This window comes from Chiloscyllium punctatum, chromosome 20 (genome assembly GCF_047496795.1).
Source record: "Chiloscyllium punctatum isolate Juve2018m chromosome 20, sChiPun1.3, whole genome shotgun sequence".
NCBI classification, from domain to species: domain Eukaryota; kingdom Metazoa; phylum Chordata; class Chondrichthyes; order Orectolobiformes; family Hemiscylliidae; genus Chiloscyllium; species Chiloscyllium punctatum.
In genome coordinates, this window is record NC_092758.1 from 74,788,593 (window position 1) to 74,815,226 (window position 26,634).

At 41.6% G+C, this 26,634-nt stretch overlaps 2 protein-coding genes across 2 annotated transcripts in view; both read left to right on the top strand.

The window, feature by feature from the left end:
* Positions 1–23,938, top strand: part of LOC140491822 (ran-binding protein 17-like) — a 235,240-nt gene extending 211,302 nt beyond the window's left edge. Inside the window, exons 8-10 of the mRNA XM_072590217.1 lie at positions 1,836–2,001; positions 17,721–17,794; positions 23,807–23,938. Coding sequence (XP_072446318.1) covers positions 1,836–2,001; positions 17,721–17,794; positions 23,807–23,938 — 372 coding nt within the window. The remainder of the gene's footprint in view (positions 1–1,835; positions 2,002–17,720; positions 17,795–23,806) is intronic.
* A 2,075-nt stretch (positions 23,939–26,013) lies between these two features.
* Positions 26,014–26,634, top strand: part of LOC140491823 (exportin-7-like) — a 95,041-nt gene continuing 94,420 nt past the window's right edge. The window contains exon 1 of the mRNA XM_072590218.1: positions 26,014–26,112. Within this exon, the coding sequence (XP_072446319.1) occupies positions 26,014–26,112 (99 nt within the window). The remainder of the gene's footprint in view (positions 26,113–26,634) is intronic.

Here is a 26,634-nt window from a genome sequence, read left to right on the forward strand (position 1 = left end):
AAAACTGGAGAAGAAGACTGGGGAATGGGGCTTAGAAGGAGAGAAGAGATTAGGGGTTCACAGAGAGAGCGGGAGAGACTGAGTAATGGGAGTCGAGAGAAAGAGATGAGAGAATAGGTGTTCACGGTCGTACGGTCATAGAAGTCAATAACGCAGAAAAAGAGCATTCAGCCCATTGAATGTCTAATCACATAACTATTCTAATCCTATTTTCCACCACTTAGCTCATAGTCTTGTATGTCTTGGCATTGCAATTACACATCAAAATACTAAAATGCCATGTGGGTTTCTATCCCTATCACACTTCGAGGCAATGAGTTTCAAATTCCCACAGTAATCTCAGAAAAGATTTTCCTCACATCACCTTTAAAACTTCTGTCTCTTCCTCTAAATCTATGCTGTAGTCATTGATTCCTCCGCAAGGGAATGTTTCTTCCTGTTTGACCTATCTATGGCCCTTATAATTTTATATATCCTAATCATGTTCCCCGTTTAGTCTTCTCTGCTCCAAGGAAATTAATCCCAGTCTATCCAATTTATTTTCATAATTAAAACTGTCTGCCAAGATATGAACCAGTTAAATCTCTTCTCCACCATCTCTCATAATTAGATTCCCGAACTGTATGCAATGCTCTAGCAGTTGCCTAACCCATGTATCCAATATTACCTCCCTGATCTTAAACTCTATGGAGTTTAACTCAAGATCTTCCCTAGGATTATGTTACACACTCACTCTTCTAATGAAGACAAGCATACAACATGTCTTCTTAACCACTTGCCTGTCCTGCTACCTTACTTAAGGGACTAGTAGGTATGCACACTAATGCACTCTGATCCTTGGTGCTTTCCAGGGATCTACCATTCATTATGTATTCCCTTACTTTGTTTGTCCTGCCCAAATCTGTCAACTCACACAGATTGAATTCCATTTGATATGGCTGAGCCCGTGTGACTAGTCTATCCATGTCATCCTATAATCTAAAGCCTCCTTGCTATTTACCAGGCTATCAATTTTTTAAATACTGTATTTGCAAACTTATTGATCAACTCTCCTTTATTTGGGTCTAAGCCATTTATATATTCCAGAGACAGACATTGGCGGGGGAGGGCAGTGGGACTGGTGAATGGGCATTCAGAGATCTTAGGGAATGGACCTCGGGGAGACTGGGGAGATTAGAGACATGAGAGAATGCAAGATCAGAGTCAGAAAATGGGAGTTCAGAGAGAGGGACTTGGGAGCAGGAGCTCAGAGAGGGAGATGAAGACTTGGAGACTCTCATTTCTTAGGAGAAAGTGAGGACTGCAGATGCTGGAGACCAGAGTTGAAAAATGTGATGCTGGAAAAATACAGCAGGCCAGGCAGGAGAATCGACGTTTCGGGTATTTCTGAAGAAGGGCTGTCCTCGGATGCTGTCTGACCTGCTGTGTATTTCCAGCACCACATTTTTCGACTCGCATTTCTTCTCAAGTGAACTCAAATTCTCAAAACTGCTTGGTAAGATTTGAATAATTGTACACTGGATTATTTCCTCAGGCCTCTAGACTCCTCATTCAATAAGTATCACAACCATACTCAAAGGTGATTCTTAAAAAAAAACATTTTTTTTCCATTTCTTCACATTCTATGTCACCAACATTTTCTCCTCCTTCATGATCATATTGATTTTTGTTGAGTACTTTTTCACAATGCAAAATGGAAAGCAGGTCCTTGTGATTAATACAACATCTGAAGATGTCTTTCATTCACACTCTATCTCGAGGAAAATAATTGTAAAGCTGCCCAAGTTTTTCAGCCTCCAGGATACTCGTCTTTTAATTTTTTTTATTCTGTTTAGGTGTTGGCGAAGCCCTTAAACTTTCAGGACCAAACACAACACAGTCTGGTGATGCATCTTCTCAAACTTGTGCTGAACTGCCTTAGCTTTGACTTCATTGGGAATTCAGCCGATGAATCTACAGATGACCTTTGTACTGTGCAAATTCCAACTAACTGGAGGGCAGGTAAGATGGGACAAATAGAAGAAATGGCAAGATCTATCTCATTTATTTAAATTATATTAAGAACCAAATAAAGAAAAGTGTTGATGGAACTGGCAGCATCTATGGAGAGAGAAACAAAGTTAACGTTTTATTCAAATATGATGTCTGTAGTCATGAAGTGAAGTAGGAATGTAATGGGTTTTGTGCTGCAAGGAAGAAGAATAGAATAAAAGATCGGGAGAAGTTGGAGAATGGGAGAATTTTTAAAAATTGATTTGTAGGACGTGAAAATTTATTACCCAAACCTCTGTGCCCTTGAGAAGATGGTAGTGTGCTGCCTTCTTGAACCGATGTTGACTGGTGTGCTTTAGGTAGACTCAAGATACTGTTATAGGCGGAATTCCAGAATTTTGACCCAGCAATGCTGAAGGAACAGCAATTGCATTTCCAAGTTAGGATGGTGAGTGGCTTGAGAGGAATTTGTAGGTAATGGTGTTTCCTTGTACCTGCTGCTCTTGTCCTTCTAGATGGAATCAGTCATGGGTTTGGAAGGTGCTGTCTCAGTATATTTGCTGAATTTCTGCAGTGCATCTTGTAGGTGGTACACACTGCTGCAGGAGTAGTGGAGGGAGTGGATGTTTATGGATATGGCACCATTCAAGCAAGTGGCTTTGTCTTGGATGATGTCCAGTTTCTTGAGAGTTGTTGGAGCTGCACTCTTCCAGGCAAGCCAGGAGTATTCCATCACACTCTTGATTTGTGCCTTGTAGATCATTAGATAGGCTTTGGGGAGTTAGAATGTACATTACTTGATGCAGAATGCCCAGCCTCTGATCCGCCCTTGTAATGACTCTTTATATGGCGAGACCAGTTCAGTTTCTGGTCAGTGCTTGCCCTCAGATTGTTGATGGTGGTAACGCCATTTAATATCAAGGGTCAGTGATTAGCTTGTCTCTATTGGTGATGATCATTGCTTGGCATGAATGTTACTGCCACTTTTCAGCCTCTGCTTTAATATTGTCTTGGTCTTGATTCATTTGAATATGAAATGCTTCAGTATCTGAGGAGTGGTGAATAATATTGAACTTTGTGTAATCATTGGTAAGCATTCCCATTTCTGACCTTATGGAGGGAAGGTCAGTGATGAAACAACAGCAGGCCTTGGGCACTACCCTGAGGAATACCTGCAGCGATGTCCTGAAGCTGAGATGACTGACCTCCAACAACCACAACCATCCTCCTGTGTGCCAGGTATGACATGAACCAGTGCAGGGTTTCTCCATCTTCCCATTAACCTCAGACTATTAAGGCTTCTTCATGCCACACAAATGTAGCTTTGATGTCAAGGCTGTCACTTTTGTTTCATCTCTGGAATTAAGATCTTTTGTCCAAGGTTGTGATGTGGTCAGGAGTAGAGTGGTTCTAGCAAAATCCAAATTGGGCATCACTGAGCATGTTGCTGGGCATGGGTTGTTCGATATCACTGTTGATAACACCTTCCATCACTTTACTGACGATTGAGAGTAAACTGATGGAACGGTGTTTGCCTCAGTTGAGTTTGTCCTTTGTTTTGTGTATAGTTACCTGGGCAAATTTCCACATTATCAGATAGATGCCAGTGTTGTAGCTGTACTGGAAGAGCTTGGCTAGGGAAGCAGCAAGTCTTAGAGCACAGGTTTTCAGTATTATTGTAGAAATTTTGTCAAGGCCCATAGTCCTTGCAGTATCCGGTGTCTCCAAACTGTTTCTTGATATAATGTGGAATTAATAGATTTGGCTGAAGACATAGATTTATGATAAGAAGGATCAAAGGAGATGTACGAAAAACGTTTTCACCCAGAGGCTGTTGGGAATCTATAACTCATTGCTGTGAGGGTGATGGAGGCAAATCCCTCATGGCATTTAACTATTTATATTTAACTCTCATTAATATCCTTACATACAGATGAGGAAGAACACCACTTCGACTGGGACAATACATCCATCCTCGGACAAGCCAATCAGAGACATGCACGAGAATTCCTAGAAGCCTGGCATTCCAACGGAATGCTATCAACAAACACATTGACTTGGGTCCCATTTACCACCCCGTGATAAAAAACAAACAGGAAATAACATCACCAACCCAAGGAAACCCAAACACATAAATAGAAAGTGGGCTAGACCACTAGTGCATCATCCGGAGGCTCACTGAAGATGTTACCTAGTATTGTGACAAAATGTCTGAAAACGAACCTTCAAGCTCAGTGAGCAAACCTTCATCCCTTTTTATGTCTGCGATGCCAAGGCATACAATACTATGGGCCAAGTGCTGAAAAGTGACATCAAAATGTTTAGGTGTTTTTTTGAGTGACGTGGGCATGCTGGGCTGAAGGCCTTTTTCTGTGCTTTAGATCACTATGATTCTAATGGAGGAGGTAGTTCATTGTATGAGTCCAAGAAACTGTGAAATACTTAATACAAAGACAAATTATTGTTCCCCAAGCTTGCATTGAGCTTCACCCTGACATTGCAAAATTCAGCAATTCAGTGGATACGAGTTCTGGAATGTTGCAGCAGATTGAGGATAGAAAGGCAAACATGAGCACAAAGAAGTGAATTAAGATGTGTAGAAACAGGAAGGTTGGGATCATGTTTGTGGGCTGAATGATGTCACCCATTCTAAGTATTGTCTCTACTGTGTGGAGAAGATTGCAGTTGAGCAGTGAATGTAGTTGACTGAACCTGGAAGGAGTGTTTGAGTGTTAAAAGGTGCTGAAGGAGGTGGTAAAAGGGCTGGTACTTGCACCTTGATCCTTGAATGGAAAGGTGCTGTAGGATATTGAGCTGGGTTATAGAGGATTGAACATAGGTTTTGCAGAGGGAACGGTTTATTTTGAATGCTGTTGGAGGAGAATATGCGTTTGGTGGTGGAACACCTCTCTTTCAGTCTCCTTTTAATTCTCTTGTTCTGATTCTGATGAGGGGAATATACTGGTAATCTAGCTCCATTACCACAGCCATCGTACCTTTGGTTTAAATGTGCAATTACTAAAATACTGAGTTGCTTCCCATGTATACTACTATTCAGAATAAAGACCGTTTCATCGGACTTCAACAAATTCAAAATAATCAATTTATTCTCAATAAAACATATTCCTAAAACTTTTGAAAAAGTTGGTTAAGAACTAAGGTATAATCCAGACTTGAATGATGTTCCTGTAGTCTCTCTCAAACACATTTCACAAATCACAAATGGGCAATAAACTCTGTAGATGTGGTATTTTAAGAGATCACTAAAAGAAAAAAAAACTCTTATTTTGCAGAACATTTGTCAGTTAAAGATCATGTTTCATATATCCTCTTAGAATCTGTGATTCTTGTGAACCAAGTCCAACTTTTGCCAGCCATAGAATGTCAGGCTTTAGTTTGGATGGAAATACAGTTAGATGCAGGCTTTTTAATAGAACTCTTAGCGTAGCATTTTCAGGGTTGGCAAAAGGTAGTCAAAACTGAGATGAGAAGAAATTACTACACCTTGAGAGGAACATAGAAAATTGCAACCAGAAAATAATTCAGCCCTTCGAGCCTGCTGTGCTATTCAGTATGTTTATAGCTGATCATCCAACTCAGTACTGTCTTCCTGTTTTCTCCTCATAGCCTTTGATCCCTATAGCTTTAGGAACTATATCTGTCGCATTCTTGAATAGCTTTTCATGTTTTGGCTTCATCTGCATTTTGTGGCAGAGAGTTTCACAGACTCATCGTTCTCTGGGTGAAGATGTTTTTCCTCACATTAGTACTAAATGGCCTACCCTGCATCCTTAAACTATAACCCCTGGTTCTGGATTCTCCAGTCATCCGCAACATCTTTGTTGCATTTATACTGTCTAATCCTGTTGCATTTTATAAGTTTCAATAAGATCCTCTCCATTGTTTTAAACTTCACCGAATAATGCGCGAACTGATCCAGTTTCTCTTCATTCTGCCATTCCAGGAATTGTTGTGATAATCATTTGTTGCATTTCCTCCATCGCCAAAGCATCCTTCCTTAGCTAAGGAGATTAAACCTGTACACAACAGCCATAGGGTCTCCAATGCCCTGAACAATTGCAGCAAATTCCTGCTTCTGTACTAGATTCCTCCCATTATGAATGCCAATATATCATTTGTTGTCTTCACCATCTGCTGCTCCTGCATGCTTACTTTCAGCAACTGGTGTATAAGAACACCCAGGCCTCCTTGTATCTCCTCCTGGCCCCCTCCTTGTATCTCCTCCTTTTCCAAACAGTTGTCATTCAGGTAATAATCTACCTTTCTGTTTTTGCTTACAAAGTGAATAACCTCAAATTTATCCCCATATTCTTCATTTCATACATTTGCCAACTCACCCAACTTGTCCATATCACACTGAAGGATCTTTGCATCCTCTTCAGAATTTACTCTCCCATTCAGCTTTGTGTTGTCTGTGAATTTTGAAATATTACTTTTAATCCCCTCATCCAAATCGTGAATATATATTGTGAATAGCAGTAACCTACTAATCAGTAGCTGCCACTCAGAAAAGACCCATTTATTCCTATTCTCTTTTTTTCCTTGTCTGCCACCAGTTCTCTAGTGATGTCAGTAAATTACACCCAATCCCATGCAATTTCGCTTTGCAAGGTAATCTCTTAAAAAGGACCTTGTTGAAAGCCTTCTGACTTTCTAAGTAGACCACATCAATGGGGGACCCCCTTATCAACTGTATGAGTGACATTCTCAAAAATGTACAGTAGATTTATCAAGCATGATTTCCTTTTCATAAATCCATACTGAGCCTGTCCAATCCTGTTAGGTGTTTTTCAGGCGCTGTGCTATTAAATCTTTTATAATGGACTTGAGCATTTTCCCCAACGCAAATGTTAGGTTAACTAGTCTATAATTCCATTTTGTCTCTACCTTCTTTGAATAGTGGTTTTATGTTAGCTACCTTCCAATCCACAGGAACTGTTCCAGAATCTATAGATACTGATCTTGAAAACCAGTATTTGAGGGCCACCTCCTTCAGTACTCTGGCATGTGGTTTATTGGGCTATGCAGATCTTTCAATTTCCCCAACACCAATTTCCTTCAGATCTTCTCTCTGACTAGGCTGTGTTCTTCAACATTTTGGGGATGTTATTTGTGCCCTCTTTTGTGAAGACAGGACCAAAAAATGTATTTAGTTGATCTGCCATCTCTCTCTTCCCCATTTCATCTTCCCCTTTTTCTGACTGTAAGGGACCTATATTTGTCTTCACGATGCTTTTTCACTTCACAAGAAAAAAATTTTACAATTAGTTTCTGTTTTACCTGCAAGTTAATTATCTTATTCTATTTTGCCCCCTTAATGAATAGCTTTTGTCTTGGTTTGCTGAAGTTTAAGTTCACTCTACTTCTTGGCTCTGGTGCATTTTCTGGCCAATTTTTATTCTGCTTTCTTGGATCTAATACTATTCCTAATTTCATTTGTTAGCCATGGTCTGGTCACCTTTCCCATTTTATTTTTGTTTGAACAATCCCTGCAGTTTCTCCATGTGCTCTTTAAATGTTGGCTATTGATCTTTTGATCAGTCATTGCCTGTCCATGCCTTTAAATAATGTTCTCCAATTTATCATACCCAGCTTGTGCCACATACCATCACAGTCTCCTTTATTTAGCTGCAGGACCCTAGACTCAGAATCAACTCCAGTACTCTCCACCTTAATGACCTTATTATGGTCATTCTTTCCGATAGCACATGAACCTTGATTATCAGTCTCATTGGTTCCTCAGCATACTGATCCAGAAAAAACATCCTGTACACACTTAAGGATTTTGTCCTTGACAGTATTGTTACTGATTTGATTTGTCCAATCTATATGCAGATTGAAGTTGCCCATTATTTCATCAGTACCTATATTGCTTGCACTTCTAATTTCCTTTTAATGCCTCCTCCAAAATTAAAACTACAGTTTGGGGACCTATATATGAACTCCACTATTAGTTTCTGCCCCTTGGTGTATCGAAGCTCTATCCATGCAGATTCAACTTCCCTGGAGCTAAGATTCTTGTCTATTGCATTAATTATCTGTATAAACAGCAGTGCTCCTTTTAATTTTGCTGTTGTTTCCAGTGCTAGGCTGTGCGTCCCAACAGCGGACTGAGGTCTGTAATCTTATTGTCATGTTGTCTTCCAGTGCTGAACTGTTATCTCTTAATATCTGGCTGTAATCTCACAGTGCTAAACTGTGATCTTGCAATGCTCAACTGTGATTTCTAATGTTGGACTGTGATTTCCAGGCTTTGGGCCATGACTTTCTGGGACTGGGCTGTGAGATCTCAGTACTGGAGGTTGATCTAATGTTTGGTTTGATCTCTTAATGGAGTTGAATGGCATGCCAATGAAGCATTATGATTTATAACATTACTGTATGACATTGCTGAACCCAGTTCTGGAGCTTAATCAGACTCCACTTATTTGTGACTGGGAATTCAAAGATGGTTGCAGCATCTGCTCAACTTTCAAAAAGTCTGTTTGCTCTATTCAATGTAAACTATACTGTACAGCATTTAATCATGCATCTATTTATATCACTGATAAAGGTCAGTAAAGTTGTTTAAAAGTATCAATAGCTAAGTCTGTATTTTCTTTTAAAGTCAGTAATCTCAAATTCATAGATCGTTAGGTCCTGGGCTCGCTCTTTGGTCATTGTTGACAGTAAAATATTATCAGCATTTAATAGGATTGTCAGAACAGAAATTTCGAGTTTCCAGAGTGATGTCAGAAATCGTTGGTAATTATTTAGTTGAACATAATTGAATTAAGCACATCTGCAAGAGTTCATCAAATGAAATGTTGAAGACTAACCACGGCTTAGAGCCATGACCAGTAAAGCTTTCCTAGTTCATTCCTCTGACTTGTGTACACAGATGAATCAATCATGTAGAAATATTTTCGTAGCTTCGACAGAATTTTTGATGTTAAAATATTAGCCTTTCACCTCTTTTCCATTATTATGTCCTACCATGAAGGAAGAATTTAAATAAAGGGTAATGTTTTCATTCAAATTGTCCCACAGTTGTAAATTTTAAGATGCTGCACCCATCTTTGTTATGGATTGTTTATGTTTTAAAAACTACTCCCATTCTTGGCTGATATGGGGGAGTGTTGGTAATGTTTCCATTAACTTCAGTGCTGACATGTTAGCAATGGGAAAAATCTGCCAAGGTTTACCCCTCCAGTCATTATTATGTCACTTAGTTTGGAAATGATGAGGTGTGATTGTATTTGGTTAATGGTAAGCATACTAATTTCCTTTTGACTAGAAGTAAGAGTTCTCCAGGGATTAATATTGGCACTGTTGTATCTTGTTAAAATGAATCATCTGAATATGGATTTGGGAAATGTAAATCCAAAGATGGTGGATGATGCAAATTTTGGCAATGTGGTAAATAGCAAAAGGAAAAAAAAATGTATTTACATTGAACCTTTCATGACCATAAGGTGCCCCAAAGCACACTATATTCAATAAAGACCTTGTGTATAATTCTGGAAGACATAGACTAGTGAACGGGCAGAGACAGGTAATGAAATTTAATACATATAAAAGTGGAGTGATACACTAGAAAAAAAAATGGTGGCAACCTCCATCTTGTATAATGATCACAATGGTTACACCTGTGTTAAGTGTAATCTGGTATGGCATTAGAGCCCTATACTGACACATTTTCTCCAGAGCGAGACAGTAGGCTGGGATGGTACGTGATTCTCTGGTTTTTCTGGAAACTCCTCTTATCGAGCTAAGCTTTTAACTTCTGCTCACCTTTTTGACTGCCCCTCCAAACAGTCAGCCTCCAGAGGTCATCAGCCTCAATGACTGTCTCCCAGTTGTCAGTGTCAATGTCTACCATCTTATTTCTCGCTTTGTTGCAGAGGGATAGACAATAGGAGGTTGTGACTCAGTGGCCAGGTCACTGTACAGAAGGTATTTGGGTATATGACAGTTACCTATCCAATGTACACAGCTGAATCTGAGCAGATGATGTTGCCTTAATAATGGGTGCAGGCTGACAGAATTAGCAATACCCAAAACCTCTGTGTTGGTAATGTAGTCCTGCCAAGTGATGCCAAAGATATGTCTGAGACAGCCAAAACGGCAACTGTTTGGCCTTTTCTGGGATATGTTATTGAAATCTTAGCAGTGTAGCGTAATGTTTTGAGGATGCAGACTTGTTATACCAACCATTTAGCACTCTGTTGTTCCATAATCTCAATTTGGACACTTTTTTTGAAGTGAGTTGATTTCAGCATCATGAGAGTTTGCTGGTGATTATGGAGCCTAGATACATGAAGCTTTTGTTAGAACTTTTTCATCACTTTGTTTTAAAAATCATTTTTGGTTGGGAACTGTGAACTGTGAGCTGAGAGCTGAAAGTGACCTTTGGACTGTGATCAGCAGCATGTTTTTTTTGAAAAAGAGAACAAATGAACTGCTATTTGTTTATGAGGCCAGACATGGAAGTTAATTGCAGGTTGATTCCTGTTCAAAGAATTCTCTAGATATTTTGGTTCCAGAGAGACCTTATATTGAAACAGATAGATGTTGAATGTGAACTAGGACCACGTAGGGAGATGATCATGAGCAGGAAGAGGCCAGAGTTTGAACTGGTTTTTGAATTGTTTGAGTCAGAAGGATTTTGGCAACTTTAGCTGCAGGATTGATGTTTCATTGCTCCCTGATTATCCTCTCATTATCAACTAATTAAAAAAGCTAATTGGACTCACTGAATTGAATCTCAGTTATAAGGAAAAAAATAGAATTTCAGTTATTAGAAATAAAGGAAAATTCCTTGGAGCCTAATTGAAGCTATCTGCATGCATCAGGTTAAAAATCACACAACACCAGGTTATAGTCCAACAGATTTAATTGGAAGCACACTAGCTTTCGGAGCGACGTTCCTTCATCATCAGCTGATGAAGGAGCGTCGCTCCGAAAGCGAGTGTGCTTCTAATTAAACCTGTTGGACTATAACCTGGTATTGTGATTTTTAACTTTGTACACCCTAGTCCAACACTGGCATCTCTGAATCATGCATGCATCAGTGTTGTCAGAAACCAAGCAAGATATAATCCCATCTGCCGGTGAGATTATGGATTGTGTAAACAGTTTAAATGAATTAGCCAGTTACATCTCATTTTTTTCTTTCTATTTATCCCTTGCCTATCTCTGTGTCTCCATCTGTCTTTAAGAGAGTGGGGCTAGAATCAAAGAAGATTGTGTTTAAATCATAGACATTAATTATATTACCACGTGGTTTAACTTTACTCTGCTAAAGTTAGTGTACTATTAATAAATTTTGATCTTTTCTTGAAGCTATAAACCCATTGCCTAGTATCTGTTATTCAAAAAGTCTGGTTAGAAACTAATGGGGTCATTGAGTATTTTAACCTTTTACTATGTTGCGAAGACAGGCATAGGGAGGCGAACTTGATTTGGTTGTCTTTCTCTATGTCATAACATAATGAGCAACTTTCACATCACATTGTCACTGCTGATTGGTGGTGCTATGACTACATCCTGGACCATGAATTTGTGTTCCTGATGGTGAAACTAGATGCTTATAAGTGACAGGAGGTTGATGACGACCGACTTGACACCGACATTTTTTACAAACCCACCGACTCCCACAGCTACCTGGATTACACCTCTTCCCACCCTACCTCCTGCAAAAATGCCATCCCGTATCCCCAATTCCGCCGCCTCCACCGTATCTGCTCCCAGGAGGACCAGTTCCACCACAGAACACACCAGATGGCCGCCTCCTTTAGAGACTGCAATTTCCCTTCCCATGTGGTTAAAGATGCCCTCCACCACATCTCGTCATATCCCACACCTCTGCCCTCAGACCCCACCCCTCCAACCGTAACAAGGTCAGAACTCCCCTGGTGCTCACCTTCCACCCTACCAACCTTCGCATAAACCAAATCATCCAACGACATTTCCGCCACCTCCAAATGGACCCCACCACAAGGAATATATTTCCCTCCCCACCCCTTTCCGCCTTCCGCAAAGACCGTTCCCTCCGTGACTACATCAGGTCCACCCCCAACCACCTCAACAGCCCACCCTCCCGTCCTGGCACCTTCCCCTGCCACTGCAGGAATTGCAAAACATGCGCCTTCACCACCTCCCTCACCTCCATCCAAGGCCCCAAAGGAGCCTTCCACATCCATCAAAGTTTTGCCTGCACATCCACCAGTATCAGTTGCTCCCGATGCAGTCTCCTCTAGACGGGGGAGACTGGACACCTCCTAGTAGCGTGTTTTAGGGAACATCTCTGGGACACCCGCACCAATCAACCACACCGCCCTGTTGCCCAACATTTCAACTTCACGTGGAGTTTGCACGTTCTCCCCGTGTCTGCGTGGGTATCCTCCGGGTGCTCCGGTTTCCTCCCACGGTCCAAAGGTGTGCAGGTCAGGTGAATTGGCCATGCTAAAATTGCCCGTAGTGTTAGGTAAGGGGTATATGTAGGGGAATGGGTGGGTTGCGCTTCGGCAGGGCGGTGTGGACTTGTTGGGCCAAAGGGCCTGTTTCCACACTGCAAGTAATCTAATCTTTTTAAAAAAAACTCACCCTCCCACTCAGTTGAGGACATGGAGGCCCTGGGCCTCCTTCACCGCTGTTCCCTCACCACCCGACGCCTGGAGGAAGAACGCCTCATCTTCCGCCTCAGAACACTTCAACCCCAGGGCATCAATGTGGACTTCAACAGTTTCCTCATTTCCCCTTCCCCCACCTCACCCCAGTTCCAATCTTCCAGCTCAGCACTGTCCCCATGACTGGTCCTACTCTGCCAACTTCCTTTCCACCTATCTACGCCACCTTCCTCTCTGACCTATCACCTTCATCCCCACCCCCATTCACCCGTTGTACTCTTTGCTACCTTCCTCCACCCTCCTCTCTGGCCTTTCACCTCCATCCCCACCCCCATTCACCTATTGTACTCTATACTACTTTCTCCCCACCCTCACCCTCCTCTCATTTATCTCTCCATCTTGCAGGCATTCTGCCTCTATTCCTGATGAAGGGCTTTTGCCCGAAACATCGATTTTCCTGCTCCTCAGACGCTGCCTGAACTGCTTTTCCAGCACCACTCTAATCAAGAATCTGGTTTCCAGCATCTGCAGTCCTTGATTTTACCTAGTTATACCCATCATGGCAAAGTCTCAAAGAAATGAAACCAGACGGGTCACTTGGCATCGAACGAGGTGCCCGAAAAGGAAATGGCAGAAACAGCACTGTCGATCTTGCAAAGTCCTCCTTATGATCATCTGGCTTCTAGTGCCGACATTTGAAGAGCTGTCTCACAGATTAGTTGAGCAACAGCCTGACATAGCCATACTCATGGAACCATACCTCTCAATTTCACAGATACCACCATTACCATTCCTAGATACATCCTGTCCCTTCAACACAACACACCCAACAAAGGTGGTGGCACAGTCAGGAGGGATGGCCCTGGTGGTCCTCAGCATTGACGTTGGACCTCATAAAGTATCATACCTTCAGTAAAATATGAGCAAGGAAATCTCCTGATTAACATGTATTGTGCTCCCTCAGCTGCTGAATCAGTACTCCTCCATGTTGAACAGCACTTCAAGGAAGTACTGAGGATGGCAAGGGCACAAAAAGTACTGTGGGTGGAGGATTTCAATGTCGACCACCAAGAGTGGCTCAGCAGCAGTAATACTGACCAAGCTGGTCAGGATCTAAAGAGCATAGCTGATAGACGGGGTCTGCGGCAGGGAGTGAGAGAACCAACAAGAGGGATAAACATAATTGACCTAATTCTTGCATCTGCAGCTGGCAGATTGATATCCGTCCATGATAGTATCGGTAAGAGCGACCACTGCACAGTCCCTGTGAAGACAAAATCCCTCCTTTACATTGGGAATAACTTCCATTGTGTTGTGTGGCACTTTCACTGTGCTAAATGGGACAGACTTCAAACAGATCTAGCAAATCAGAACTGGGTATCCATGAAATGCTGTGGATCATCAGCAGCAGAATTGTACTCTAACCTCATGGCCTGGCATATCCTCCATTCAACCGTTACCATCAAGCCAGGGGATTAACCCCAGTTCAATGGAGAGTGCAGGAGGGCATGCTAGGAGTAGCTTCAGGCATACCTGAAAATGAGGTGTCAACCTCGTGAAGATACCAACAGAATTACTTGCATGCCAAGCAACATAAGCAGCAAGTGATAAAAAGAGCTAAGTGATCCCACAATTAACGGATCAGATTTAAGCTCTGTAGTCATCCAGTCAGGGGTGGTGGTGGACGATTAAACAACTCACTGGAGAAAGCTCCACAAATATCTCCAATCCCCAATGATGGAAAAGCCCAGTACATCAATGCAAAAGGATGAGGCTGAAGCTTTCACAGCAATCTTTAAGCCAGAAGTACTAAGTGGATAATCCATCTTGACCACCTCCAGTGGTCCCCAGCATTACAGGTACCAGTCTTCAGCCAATTCGATTCACTGTACGTGACATGAAGAAACAGTTGGAGACACTGGATACTTTAAAGGCTACAAGTCCTGACAATATCGTAGTAATGAAAATTTTGGTTCCAGGGCTTGTTGCTCCCCTAGCCATGCTGTTCTAGGACAGTTAGAACACTATCATCTACCCAACAATGTGGAAAATTGCCCAGATATGTCCTGCACATAAAAAGCAGGACAAATCCAACCCAATCAATTACTGTTCCATCAGTCTCCTCACAATCATCAGTAAAGTGATGGAAGGTGTCATTGACAGTGCTATCAAGTAGCACTTGCTCAGCAATAACTTTCTCAATGACCTCACTTTGGTTTTTGCCAGAGCCACTCATCTCTTACCTCATGACAGCCTTGGTTCAAACATGGATAAAACAGCTGAATTCCTGAGGTGAGGTGAGAGTGACAGCCTGAAAATCTGTTGCTGGAAAAGTGCAGCAGGTCAGGCAGCATCCAAGGAGCAGGAGAATCGACGTTTCGGGCATGAGCCCTTCTTCAGGAAGAAGGGCTGATTCCTAAAGAAGGGCTCATACCCGAAACATCGATTCTCCTGCTCCTTGGATGCTGCCTGACCGCTGCGCTTTTCCAGAAACACATTTTCAGCTCTGATCTCCAGCATCTGCAGTCCTCACTTTCTCCTGAGAGTGACAGCCCTTGACATGAAAGCTGCATTCACCTGAGTGTGGCATCAAGGGACCCGAGCAAAACTTGAATCTCTGGTTATCAGGGGGCAAACTCTGCTGGTTGGAGTCATACCTGACATATGGGAAGATGGTCATGAATCTTGGAGGTCAGTCATTTCAGCTACAGGTCATCTCTGTAGGAGCTCCTGAGGGTAGTGTACTAGGCCGAGACATCTTCAGCTGCTTCCTCAATGATCTTTCTCCCTCCACCGTAAGGTCAGAAGTGAGGATGTTTGCCGATGATTACACAATGTTCAAAACAACTCAAAACTCCTTGGATACTCAAGCAGTACATGTTCAAATGCAAGATGATCTAGACAGTAGGAGAAAGTGAGGACTGCATTTGCTGGAGACCAGAGTTGAAAAGTGTGGTGCTGGAAAAGCGCAGCAGGCCAGGCAGCATCCGAGGTGCAGGAGAATCGACGTTTCGGGCATAAGCCCTTCTTCAGGAATGAGGCTGGTGTGCCAAGCGGGCTGAGATAAAAGGTAGTTGGGGGGGGGGGGTGGAATTTGGGGGAAGGGCGCTGGGAGTACGATAGATGGAAGGAGGTGAGGGTGATAGGCCGGAGAGGGGGTGGGGGCGGAGAGGTTGGGAAGAAGATTGCAGATCAAGAGGGTGGTGCTGAATCCAGGGGTTGGGACTGAGATAAGGTGGGGGGAGGGGAAATGAGGAAGCTTGAGAAATCTACATTCATCCCATGTGGTTGGAGGGTTCCTAGGCGGAAGATGAAGATGATCTAGACAGTATCCAGGGTTGGGCCGACAAGTGGCAGGCTATGCCCATCACCAATCTAACCATGGCTCTTTGACATTCAGTGGTGTTGCCAACATTGAATCCCTGACTATCAACATGCTGGGATTATCATTGACCAGAAGCTCAACTGGGCTCACCACATAAATACAGTAGCTACAGGCACAGGTCAGAGGCTAGGAATGCTGTGGCAAGTAATTCACCACCTGACTCCCCAAAGCCTGTCCACCATTTATAAGGTACAAGTCAGGGGTGTGATCAGATACTCCCTACTTACCTGGATGAGTGTAGCTCCAGCAATACTCAAGAAGCTTGACAGCATCCAGGACAAAGCAGGCCGCTTGATTGGCAAGCATCCATAAGCACCCACTCCCTCCACCACTGATGCTAAGTAGCCATAGTATGAACTATCTGCAAGATCCACTGTAAAAATTCACTAAAGATCTCCAGACATCACCTTCTAAACCCACGATCACTTCCATCCAGCAGGACAAGGACAGCAAATATATGGGAATACCATCATCTGCAAGTTCTCCTCCAAGCCACTCACCATCGTGACTTGGACATATATCGCCATTCCTTCATTGTCACGAGGTAAAAATCCTGGAATCCCCCCCGCAATGGTATTGTGGATCAACCCACAGCAGGTGAACTGCAGCACCACCTTCTCAAGGGCAACTAGGAACTAGCAATAAATGCTGACCAGCAAGCAAGCAATGCCCACGTCCCACAAATGGATACATTTTATTTTTAAATCCTGTTAGCCTATTCTGTAATTCAATTAAATTGTGACTAATCTGTAACTCATTTTTATTCTTTGACTCATTATACTCTTACTGAATAAAAATCTATCCGTCTCCGTCAATCTTGACTGGACATCTCAGTTGACTCACCAATCTTTTGGAAAAAGCATTCCAGATTTTTGCTACCCTTTTTCTTAAAAAAATGCTTTCTAATTTCACTTCCGTCAGCGTCCCTTTCATTTTCATGTTATTCTCCCTCAATCTGATTTCGTCCACGAGAGGAAATATATTCTCCTTCTCAAATCACTTCTTCATTTTAAACATTTTGGTCAGATCAATACTCAACTTCCTAAATGTACATGATGTGTCAAATTTATGCAATCCAACCTCATGTCATTCTGATGAATCAGGATAATACACCTTCCAAGGCTAATATGCCCATCCTGCAGTCTGTTATCTCAAACAGCACTACTCCAAAAGAAGTCTGATGAAGAGTTTGCATACCATTTTTGACCTTTTGTATTCTAACTTCTTTGAGTAAAGACAAATATTTCATAAGTCTTTTTCAACCTTTAGCTAGATTTCATTGAATTCATATATACACGTTCATATAAACATGTTCTGCAATACTATTGTTCTTTCAGCTATGTGCAATGAATCTGACAATTCATTTTTGCACGAGGTGATTTAAACTAATACACATCTTAACATTTGTACTATTTGTGACCAACCAATATATACCTCTATGACCAATCAATAAACTACATAACTGTACCATGTGTAACTCACCAATGCCTGTACCCACGTAATCAACAATTGTATTTTGTGTAGTTATTTTCTTTCCTTATGTTTTTGTGGAAAATTCTATAATAATTAGCCTTTTTTTCTTGAAGTGCTGCTGGATTGCTAATCTCCAAATCTTGATGTTTGAGCAACATAAAAAATCATTCTTAGTAAATAGTACGTGGATTTTAAATCCTGTTCCTTGATATTCTCTTACATTGTTAATTATTTTTCAGTATTACTGGATATGTCGACCTTGCAACTATATTTTGATCTCTATCATAGCATTCCTCCTTCACTTTCCCCACTGGTAAGTCTTACTGTGTGAATTTGACAGTGATTTCTAATGCATATTGCATAGCTTAGCTAACATGTTAGCTTTATTAAAAAAATACGTACCTCTGGGACATGTGTTTCAATCAACCCCACTCTATTGGAATGGATGTTTCTTCTGCCTTTAGCCATAAGGAGCTTAATGTTAAATTCCTTTATGCAGACTGAATCCAGCTTCATGTAAATTTAGATTTGCAAAACACCACCTCTAACTTGATATTAAATTGGGAATCTCACTCAGAGCAACCATAGCATTTGAATTCTCACTGGTGGTATGAAGGTTGTTTCTCAGTTAGGACTGAGATATTTACCCAATGCTTTACTTGACATGAGACTGCTTGACACCAAAACTGATAGTTGGCATGGAAAATGTTATACTCACCAACTCTGAAATTCAAAAAGGATTATTTGTGAAATAAACTTTGTGAAAGGTCCAAGCATTTGTTGTTTTTCATTTCAAAGCTATGAAGTTATGTTTTATTTTCTTGAGGCAAGTGAGAAAATTATGCTGGTTTAGTATTATAGTTTCTTATACACAAGGGCAGATGATCAATTGGTCACTGATCACACAGTTGCTCCTGATTTAGATATTCAACTACATCCTGTAAATATGAAGCACATAAAATATTTTTTTGTTTCTTTTTGAGATCATTTTTGAGTGTTTTCACAGCAGTGAGCCTCCTATTTTCTCCATGCTGTCACAGTAATGGCTTAACAGATTGTTCAGATTAAAGGTTACAATTTTTCCGCAAGGCACCAAAACTAAGAGAATACTATGAAGGAGTGGGTTAGTAATCCCATCAGGTGCAATTGGAGTTTTCTTTTGTTGATGGATATGACTCCAGGTTGTGCTAACGGCCACAGATAGAGAGTCATTGAGCCATACAGCATGGAAAACCGGTCCTTTGGTTCAACCAGTCCATGCCAAATATAATCCCAAACCAAATTAGTCCCACCTGCCTGCTCCTGGCCCATATCCCTCCAAACTTTTCTTATTCATGTACTTATCCAAATGTCTTTTAAACATTACAATTGTACCTACATCCACCACTTCCTTAAGAGGTTCAAAACACCCTCTGTGCAAAACGTTTGCGCCTCGTGTCTTTTTTAAATCTCTCTCCTGTCACCTTTAAATATGTGCCCCCTCATCTTGAAATCCCCAATCCTAGAAGAAAGACAAGTAACATTAACTCTATCTATACCTCTGATTTGTTTTATAAACTTGTATACAGCTGCCTGTCAATCACCTACACTCCAGTGGAAGAACTCCCAGACTATCCAGTCTTTCTTTATAACTCGAACCTTCCATACCAGGCAACATCCTCGTAAATCTCTTCTGAACCCTTTCCAGCTTAATAATATCCTTCCTATAATTAGGCAACCAATTCTGGACACAATATTCCAGTAGAGGCCTCACCAATGTTCTGTACAACTTCAACATGACTTCCCAATTCAGAACTGAGCAGTGAAGGCAAACGTGTCAAACACCTTTTTAACCACCATGTCGCCATGTAATGCAAACTTCAAAGAATTATGTACCTGCACCCTTTGGTACCTCTGTTTTAAGACACGACCCTTAAGATAGGCCCTACCATTAATTGTCTAAGCCCAACACTTATTGTACCAAAATGCAATAGGTCACATTTATCCAAATTGAACTCCAGCGCCATTTTTCAGCCCATTGACCCATCTGTCCAAGACCCCTTTGTAACCTTCGAAAACCTTCTTCACTGTCCACTATGTGGTGTCGCCCCCAAACTTACTAACCATGCCTTTGATTTTCTCATCCAAATCGCTTAAGTAAATGACAAACAAACAAACAAACAAAGGGTCAAGAACCGAGCCCTGTGGAACACTGTGGTGACTGGCTTCCAGTCTGACAAACAACCCTCCCCACCACTCCGTCTCCTACAGTTAAGCCAATTGGATCAGTATTTGTTGGGTATCTGGAGCACAGCAAAATTTCTAACTTCTCTCATCTCTGCCGAGAGTATTTCAGTTTATAGAATTCCTGATTTCATGCTGATAAGCCTTATTTCCTGAACTCTTGCCTCCCCTCTTGTCGTGTTATACAGCTGATACTTGGAACTGTAGGAAAATTTGTCAGATTTAATTTGCGTTTATCTAGTACCTCATCGATAATAGTCATAGAGACGTACAGCACGGAAACAGACCTTGCTATCCAACTTGTCCATGCCGACCAGATATCTCAACCCAATCTGGTCCCATTTGCCAGCACTTGGCCCATATCCCTCTAAACCCTTCCTAATCATATACCTATCCAGATGCCTTTTAAATGTTGCAATTGTACCAGTCTCCACCACTTCCTCTGGCAGCTCAATCCATATGCGTACCACTCTCCGAATGAAAAAGTTGCCTCTTAGGTCTCTTTTATATCTTTCCCCCTCCCCCTCACCCTAAACCTATGCCCTCTAGTTCTGGACTCCTCCACCCCAGGGAAAAGACTTTGTCTATTCATCAGCCTCTGATGCTCCAAGGAAAACAGCCCAAGCCTATTCAACCTCTCCCGATAGCTCAAATCCTCCAACCCTGGCAACCCCCTTGTAAATCTTTTCTGAACCCTTTCAAGTTTCACAACATCTTTCCGATAGGAAGGAGACCAGAATTGCACACAATATTCCAACAGTGGCCTAACCAACGTCCTGTACAGCCCCAACATGACCTCCCAACTCCTGTACTCAATACTCTGACCAATAAAGGAAAGCATACCAAACGCTGGCTTCACCATCCTGTCTACCTACGACTCCACTTTCAAGGAGCTATGAACCTGCACTCCAAGGTCTTTTTGTTCAGCAACACTCCCAAGGACTTTACCATTAAGTGTATAGGTCCTGCCAAGATTTGCTTTCCCAAAATGCAGCACCTTGCATTTATCTAAATTAAACGATGCCTGACATTTCTCAGCCCATTGGCCCATTTGATCAAGATCCTGTTGTAATCTGAGGTAACCTACTTCACTGTCCACTACACCTCCAATTTTGGTGTCATCTGCAAGCTTACTAACTATACCCTTTATGCTCAGATCCAAATAATTTATATAAGTGATGAAAAGTAGTGGACCCAGCACTGATCCTTGTGGCATTCCACTGTTCACAGGCCTCCAGTCTGAAAAGCAAACCTCCATTTGCACCCTCTGTCTTCTACCTTTGAGCCAGTTCCGTATCCAAATGGCTAGTTCTCCCTGTATTCCATGACATCTAACCTTGCTAACCAGTCTCCCATGGGGAATCTTGTTGAACACTTTACTGAAGTTCACCTAGATCATGTCCACCACTCTGCTCTCATCAATCCTCTTTGTTCCTTCATCAAAAAACTCAGTCAAGTTTGTGAGACATGATTTCCTTGTTATCTCATTCCTGAAGGCTTCCTATTTTCCAGCTGTCTCTTTCTCTCTGAACATCTGCACCCAATCGGCTTTTGAAAGTTCTTGCCTAATACTGTCAAAATTAGCTTTATGCAAATTCGAACTTAAACTTTTAGATTTGGATTATTCTTTTCCATCACTATTTTAAAACTAATAGAATTATAGTTGCTGGCCCCAAACTGCTGCCCCCCTCAGTCACCTGCCCTGCCTTATTTCCCAAATATAGGACAAATTTTGCACCTTCTCTAGTAGGTACATCAACATACTGAATAAGAAACTTTCTTGTACACACTTTACAACTTCCTCTCCATCTAAACACTATAACAGTCCCAGTCTATGTTTAGAAAGTTAAAATCCCGATAACCACCCTATTATTCTTACAGATAACTGAGATCTCCTTGCAAATTTGTTTCTCAATTTCCCTCTGACTATTTGGGGGTCTATAATACAATCACAATAAGGTGATCACCTCTTTCTTATTTCTTAGTTCCACCCAAATACCTTCGTTGGATGTGTTTTCGGGAATATCCTCCCTCAGTACAGCTGTAATGCTATCCCTTATCAAAAATGCCACAACCCGTCCTCTCTTGCCTCCCTTTCTGAACTTTCTGTAGCATTTGTATCCTGGAACATTTAAGCTGCCAGTCCTGTCCATCTCTGAGCCACGTTTCTGCAATTGCTATGATATCCACTTCGCTTCCCCCCCCCCGCCCCCACACACATGCGCGCACACACACGCACACCTTACTAGTTTAAGCAGCTCTAGTAAATCTCCCTGCCAATATATTAGTCCCCTTTAGGAGCAGTCTGTCCTTCTTGTACAAGTCACTTCTACCCCAAAACACCTTCCAATGATCCAAAAATGTGAATCCTTCTCCCATACACCAGCTCCTCAGCCATGTATTCATCTGCTCTATCCTCCTATTCCTGCCTTCACTACAAGATATTACTACTCTCAAGGACCTCCTTTTTAAATTCCTGCCTAACTCTCTGTAATCTCCCTTCAGAATCTCAACCTTTTCTCTTCCTATGTTGGTTCCATTGTGTACAATGACCTACTGCTGGTCCCTCTCCTGCTTGAGAACATTCTGCACCCTCTCTAAGACATTCTTAATCCCGATTCCTGAGGAAGGGCTTATGCCCGAAATGTTGATTCTCCTGCTCCTTTGATGCTGGCTGACCTGCTGTGCTTTTCCAGCAAAACATTTTTTAAAAATCCTTAATCCTGGCACTAAGGAAGCAACACACCATTCTGATATGTCGCTGCTGGCCACAGAAATGTCTGTCTGTACCTTGGGTGTAGAGAGTCCCCTAACAAAATCGATTGCTTGGAGCCCGACGTACCTCTCATTACATTAGAGCCAGTCTCAATACTAGAAACTTGGCTGTTTGTGCTACGTATTCCTGAGTGTCTATCACCCCCTACATTTTCCAAAACAGCATAGTTGTTTGAAATGTGTATAGCCACAGAAGACTCCTGCACTACCTGCCTACCTCTCTTACCTTTGTTGGAGTTAACCCATCTATGTTACTGTATCTGAGACTTTCCCCCCTTCCTGTAACTGCCATCCATCACATCTCCTTGTTCTTGTAAACTCCTCATTGCCTCTAACTGCCTCTCCAACTGATCCATTCGATCTGATAGGATTCGCAACCAACTGCATTTATTGCAGATATAATCCTCAGCAACCCATAAACTCTCCCTAAACTCCCACCATCCAACAAGAAGAGCATATCATTCTACTAAAAGCCATTTTTGCTTCTTTCAATCTACAGACCCAGAATATAGTACTGTCTTATTCCTCTACAAAACACTGCTGCAGGTTAAATTCATATTTATGGCTTATATTTTAAGTTTAATCAAGAGACAGAGCTCAATAAAACATATTCAAGAAAGTACCCACTCTACTCACTACTGTCGACTTATTTTAAGGCCACACTTAAAATCCACTTATCTGCTTCTGTGCTGTGACCTTTCCCAAACAGATTCCTCCCAGATTAGTTGTGAATTTCACTGTTCTTTAAATTTTCCCAGACTCACTCCAATATCCGACGATACATGAATTCAACAGCAAAGGCAATAAAAGTATTTCAGAATCAATCAGTTATATGGGCAATCAAGGTGGTCAATTTATACGCAGCAAGATTTCACAAGTTGCCAGTGAGTGATCTTAGGTTCATTAGTTTTTGGTCACGTTAGTTGGATAATGTTATTTGGCCACTAGACCTATGCAGTGTAGAAATTATGTTGCCATGCATGCTAAATGGTAACTCTGGAAACTAGTATTATTCTTGCTATTGTTTCCTTGAATGAAGGTCTTAAATTCTAATGTGCACGGAAAAGCAGGTGAACATTACGTCTTGGAAAAGTGACAGTAAACTGTTAAATGTTCACAGACTGAATAAAACTTGAAAATTTGATTTTAATTAGTAAATTTTACTTCATTGATTGGAAATTTCTTCCTTTTTAGTTGAAGACTTTAGATGCCAAATTTGACTCTAAATGAGCTCAACTGCGCTTGTGTATTGATTAATATCCAGTTGTGATAGGGACATTGTTTACTCCTTCTGTTGCGATTTATTCTTGTATCCTTGATTTCCTAGGCACTTTCCTGTTTAGCCCAACTTGCTTCAGTGAGGAGGTCATTGTTTAGCAATACAGAAAGAGTGACATTTCTTACTCGCCTGATGAAAGGGATACAAAGAATACTTGAAAATCCTCAGGTAATGACTTAAGAAACTTGGTCATCACACAACCTTACCATGTAGTGATAATGAAATGTCGAATGGTTTGAAAGATTGCCCTGAGCGGAACACACAGAATTTGTTTGTAAAGCTATTTAAGAATTTGAGTTAAAGTTTAACCAATGACCATTTGTTGTACCATTACCATTGGATGTCATTTTGAACCATGTTGGAGCAATTGGCTTGCAGATGAACCCTTTCCTCACAGATAATTTAACTCAAATCTATTGTTTTATGCAGAGTCAAACATATTTCCTAATATGTAAAAACAGTGCTGTAAAATTTTGTATTTTTTTTTAATTTAAAAATTGATCAGAAATGGGGAAATGTCTTTGGTAACAATATTAGTAACATTTGAAAAGTCTTGGTATTGCTACCTTGAGAATGACTTGGAAGACAGTTAACTGCTGAACGCTGAACTTTTAAACCAAAAGTGGTCAGTTTTTAATGGGTGACTGATGACATATGGCAGAAATTAGCTTCACTTTTTAAAGTGAAATATCATGTTCACTGTGATTTTTTTTGTGGAACTTGATTTGAGTTCACGAATCTTTAGTAGGTTTCAGACGATTGGTTACAGCTGTGTTACTGAATGGGGATGAAATGAATTATGCAGTGTGTGACTTGCTCGTAGTGGTCCAATGTAAGGGAAAGTAAACTGCGCCACACAAACCTTGAGTTAATTCGTGAACTCGGGTGAGAGACAAGTCGACCGAATGGTCACAAGTCACTCCGATGAGATACAGAGAGTTGCGTGATCATATAGATCATAATCATTTATCAATTAGCAAACTGTTAATTGCAGGATAATGATCAAGTTAGGTACTTTGTCCAGTCACTAGCCTCAGTCACGTGATATCGGAACAGTGTTGTTAAGTAGCTGATAAGCAAGTGATAGTATACAATAGGTTCTTGCCAAAGAGAAGAACGATGCAAGGAAAGAATTCATTTATCAGGCCAACTGTCTTGCTGACCCTGGGAAAGTACCAGCTTGGCAACCAGACTCTAATATGAGATTCAAAATGGTTTCCAGGCTTTTACTATGTGGGCGGCACGGTGGCACAGTGGTTAGCACTGCTGCCTCGCAGCGCCAGAGACCCGGGTTCAACTCCCGCCTCAGGCGACTGACTGTGTGGAGTTTGCACGTTCTCCCCGTGTCTGCATGGGTTTCCTCCGGGTGCTCCGGTTTCCTCCCACAGTCCAAAGATGTGCAGGTTAGGTGAATTGGCCATGCTAAATTGCCCGTAGTGTTAGGTAAGGGGTAGATGTAGATGTAGGGGTATGGGTGGGTTACGCTTCGGCGGGCCGGTGTGGACTTGTTGGGCCGGAGGGCCTGTTTCCACACTGTACGTAATCTAATCTAAAAAAAAAAAAAAAAATGGCTGCTTTGAATTGAACAAATCTCCAACAGAAGCATTCATCAGTGAAAAAATTCCGGTTTCTTGAGAATTTTTAAGAGGCTTTACAGGATAAGTGCAAACTATGTTGGAAATTTTCTTCATCTGAAGGTTAATATTTTTGGTGAGATTCTTCCTTGGAACTTAATAAATAATTTACATAAATTTTATTTCACATTTGCAGCACTTCTAACTTGGTCTTTTTATTTTTAATATACATTAAAAAAAAATCAAAAAAAATTTTTTGGAAAATTCAGACTACTTGTGTTTAATAAATTTGTCAGATAAATTTATCTTAATCTTGTGTTTAATAAATTTGTCTTAATCTTAGCTCAGTAGCACATTTGAGATTGTGGTGCTGGAAAAGCACAGCAAGTCAGTCAGGATCTGAGGAACATGAGAATCAATGTTTTGAGGATAAGCCCTTCATTAGGAATGAGGCTTGTGGGCTGGGGGGAGCTGAGAGATAAATGGGTGGGAGTTGGGATTTGGGGGAAGGTAGCTGAGAATGCGATAATGAAATGAAGGTGGGGGAGAAGGTGATAGGTCGGAGAGGAGGGTGGAGCGGATAGATGGGAATGGTGATGGACTGGTCAGGAGGGCAGTACCGAGTTGGAGGTTTGGAACTGGGTAAGGGGGCAAGGGAAATGAGGAGACTGGTGAGGCCCCATGGCTGAATACTTCAACTCTCCCTCCTACTTTGCAAAGGACATGCAGGGCCTGAGCCTTCTCCATCGCCAAAACACTTACCACCCGATGCCTGGAGGAGTAACAACTCATATTCCGACTTGGGACACTGCAACCAACCAGGATCCAGGATCAATATGGATTTCACTAGTTTCCTCATTTCCTATCTCCCCCCAATTATCCCAGTCCCATGCCTCCCAACTTGGCACCGCCCTCCTGACTTGTCCATCACCTTTTCCATCTATCTGCTCTACCCTCCTCTCTGACCTATCTACCTATCGCATTCTTAGCTACTTTCCACCCAAGGTCACCACCTTTCATTTCCTGATGAAGGGCTTATGCCCGAAACATTGATTTCCGTGCTCTTCGGATGCTGCTTGGCCTGCTGTGCTTTTCCAGCACCACCCTCTTGACTCTGATCTCCAGCATCTGTGGTCCTCACTTTCTCTCAGTAGCACATTTGGCTTTGCATCAGCAATTATAAAGAATTCAAGTCCTACTTCGTTGTAATCTAAACTGACAGTTCAGTGCAACCCCACTGAAGGTGATAACTTTTAACATGATTAATGCAAGACTAATATCCCATCCTCCTCTCGTTCGACT